The 2,588-nt window shown below is 40.5% G+C and overlaps 1 protein-coding gene across 1 annotated transcript; it reads left to right on the top strand.

Annotated features, from left to right (window-relative positions):
• Nucleotides 1-1,411: 1,411 nt before the first annotated feature.
• Nucleotides 1,412-2,588, top strand: LOC18011759 (the record flags this gene model as incomplete). The annotated part of the gene is made up of 5 exons (XM_024151456.1): nucleotides 1,412-1,565; nucleotides 1,642-1,715; nucleotides 1,836-1,954; nucleotides 2,108-2,191; nucleotides 2,456-2,588. Coding segments are annotated over 5 exons (564 nt in total), but the record flags the coding sequence as incomplete, so codon positions are not given.

The raw sequence follows: 2,588 nt of genomic DNA, 5'->3' as shown, positions 1-2,588 counted from the left end.
TTTCAGCACGTGATCGATCTCAGACGCCGAGCTGGTAGCTTGATGTACTAGCGAGGTCATTGCTCGCAATTTGGCCCTCATTTCGTTCATCTCTTTGTCTTTTTGTGGGTTTCTAATTCGAAGTCGACGCGTTTCGTGTTCGGGAACTCCGATATTCACCTCGTCACAATTCGAGGTTGGATGATTTTCTGTTGTTGGTGGTGCGGAAGAGTCTCCGAATAAGGCGCGTTGCACACGCTGAATTTCTTGCGCTCGTCTCTCCGGAGCTTGGGTCTCCGATGAGTGCAATATGTTGACCTGGTCTTGACAAGAGAGTTGTGCTGCAGCTAGTTCGTTCAGGCGAACACTTGTCTAATGATTCAGCTCTTCCATTCGAGCCATCATCGTTGTGAATAATGCTATGACATCGGCAGGAGCCGGTGTGCTTCGGTTTACATCTTGTGCCTCCGGGTGTAAGGTCGCGTTTTCTGCGGGATTCATCGTCGGTGATCGCCTATTCAAAGTCTCTGGATTGTTAACTGGTGACATCGTCTCGGCAGTAGTCGATGTGGGCAGATTGATCGTTTCGTTGGTTTGAATTCCTGACATTATCGAGCCCCTCTTTGCGTAGAAAGAAATCTCTTAGCCCCACGGTGGGGGCCAATTATTGTTTAGTATCCGCACACGAGGTTAATTCGGTAAATATAACTAGGTGGAGTTCGGAGATTCTTGTTAGATAGAGGTGAGGTCGATGTGATTTCGTCGAGGTCTTTGACGCGAGGTCTATTAAGCGAGGTAAGAGTTAGTGATCACAAGTATAGAGTATTTTTGTGTTTATTTCAGATTACGGATCCCGTAATAAATGAAGTTACAGGGCTATTTATAGTGTTCAAATTAGATTACATCTCGGTCAGAGTAACTTGGGCAGTTGGGTAGATAGACCTAACCGACCGTCTATCGGAATGTCGTGCTGGCGAACTGTTTCATCTACGTCGACGTGGCGAGATGCTCCTTTGATACGAGAGACTCATTTCTCCGAACGACCTCGTTTTGGTCTTTGCAAATGGACTTGTCCATCTTTGATCCTATTGGCCTTCTCCGATTCGCTAACGGGCCTGGTCGAAATTACAGAAAAGGGGGCTGTGCTCAGCCAACCTACAACAACAATGTTTGCTGGTCAAAACGCTATCAAGTTGTGTTCATCGCTTCATTGATGTTTTGTTTATGTGTTGTAAATTTTTTATTGTAACCTGTTAAAATCCCAATGTGCATCATCATATGTGCATGAATCTTTTTTTTGGAAAATTAATTTGAGGTCGCCTAGTAATAAAATTCTTTGAATCCTGGTACTAAGTAAGTCCATATTAGTTTTTGGCTTTTTGCTGTATGAATTCATTGTGTATAAAAATTGGTAATATTGGTGTGTCAAATTTCAGTTGATTCACAACCTATGATGGAGGAGACCATAGTGGTCGGTGACGATCTAATGATGGGTCCTCCATCTCCTGTCATCCCTCCTGAAATTGCTTCACATGTGCTTGAAGGTGTTGAATTGTGTGATGGGATTTTGAGGAATCTATTCTTATGTAAGTCTTTGTATCCTCTGTTTTTTCCCCTTATCAAATCGGTTAAGTTTATATAGGATTGCTTCTCTGGTTTTAGGTTTGCAAATCAATGATATTGAACCATTTTGCCAAGATGAGCTTGCCTTGTATCGACAATGTGCTGAAAACAGGGTAATGCTGTCTGTCTCCACATTAAACATCTGCGCAGATCATATATTTCTTTTTGTAAAGCTGTTAATATCTCATATCCATTTCCTTGAGTTTTTTCGTTTTATTCTAATCCTTCTTTAGGAAAAGGTATTAAGAGTAAGACTTCAAGAGAGCGAACACAAGTTAGGATCGTCTATGCCTATTGATCTTGCTAAGGAACGGATTACTCAGCTTGAAGCTGAAGCCACATCACTACAGAGGTACTCTTTCTTAAGCATTGCACTGATTCAGATTAGTATATATATATATATATATATATGAGAAGAGTTTGTTCTCGGATCTGTGTTACCATGTATCATGTAAATCCTCACAAACTCTGTTCTTAGTCCAAGTTCTCAACCCAAATGTTACAGGCACTTGATTCTAGCAAGTGGAGCTGAAGGGATTGAAGGATTTCGTAAAAGATGGAGTTTGCACGGTCGGGTGACTGATACCAAGTACTGTAACAAAACCTAACCTTATAGAAAAACAATGTTCATAATAATAATATATATTATCATGGAATGAATATTCTGCATGAGATTAGATGAACCTATAATAAACCTTATCAATTTGATTTCACTTTGCTGTTAGTTTACGTTATATCTTTAATTGAGCTATTGATTGTTAGCATTGTAATACCCTTTTTATGTCGTAAAATGTGTTTGATTTGGGTCTGCTTCTTAGCTGAAAGCCTAGTTTTTTGTGTGTGGATGTCACAGAAAACAACTGGAGTCACTGAAGCAGGGAATGGAGAATAGGACAATAGCTGAACATGAGCAATCCCTAAAACCACCTTCTACTTTGGAAAAGATGGTTCTTTTGGTGAGTTTTTATGAACCTTTTTCGACATAA

The sequence above is a fragment of the Eutrema salsugineum genome, unplaced genomic scaffold (assembly GCF_000478725.1).
Source record: "Eutrema salsugineum unplaced genomic scaffold, Eutsalg1_0 scaffold_6, whole genome shotgun sequence".
Lineage (NCBI taxonomy): Eukaryota > Viridiplantae > Streptophyta > Magnoliopsida > Brassicales > Brassicaceae > Eutrema > Eutrema salsugineum.
The sequence above is the reverse complement of the archived record's forward strand: the minus strand, read 5'-3'. Positions and strand labels throughout refer to the sequence as shown.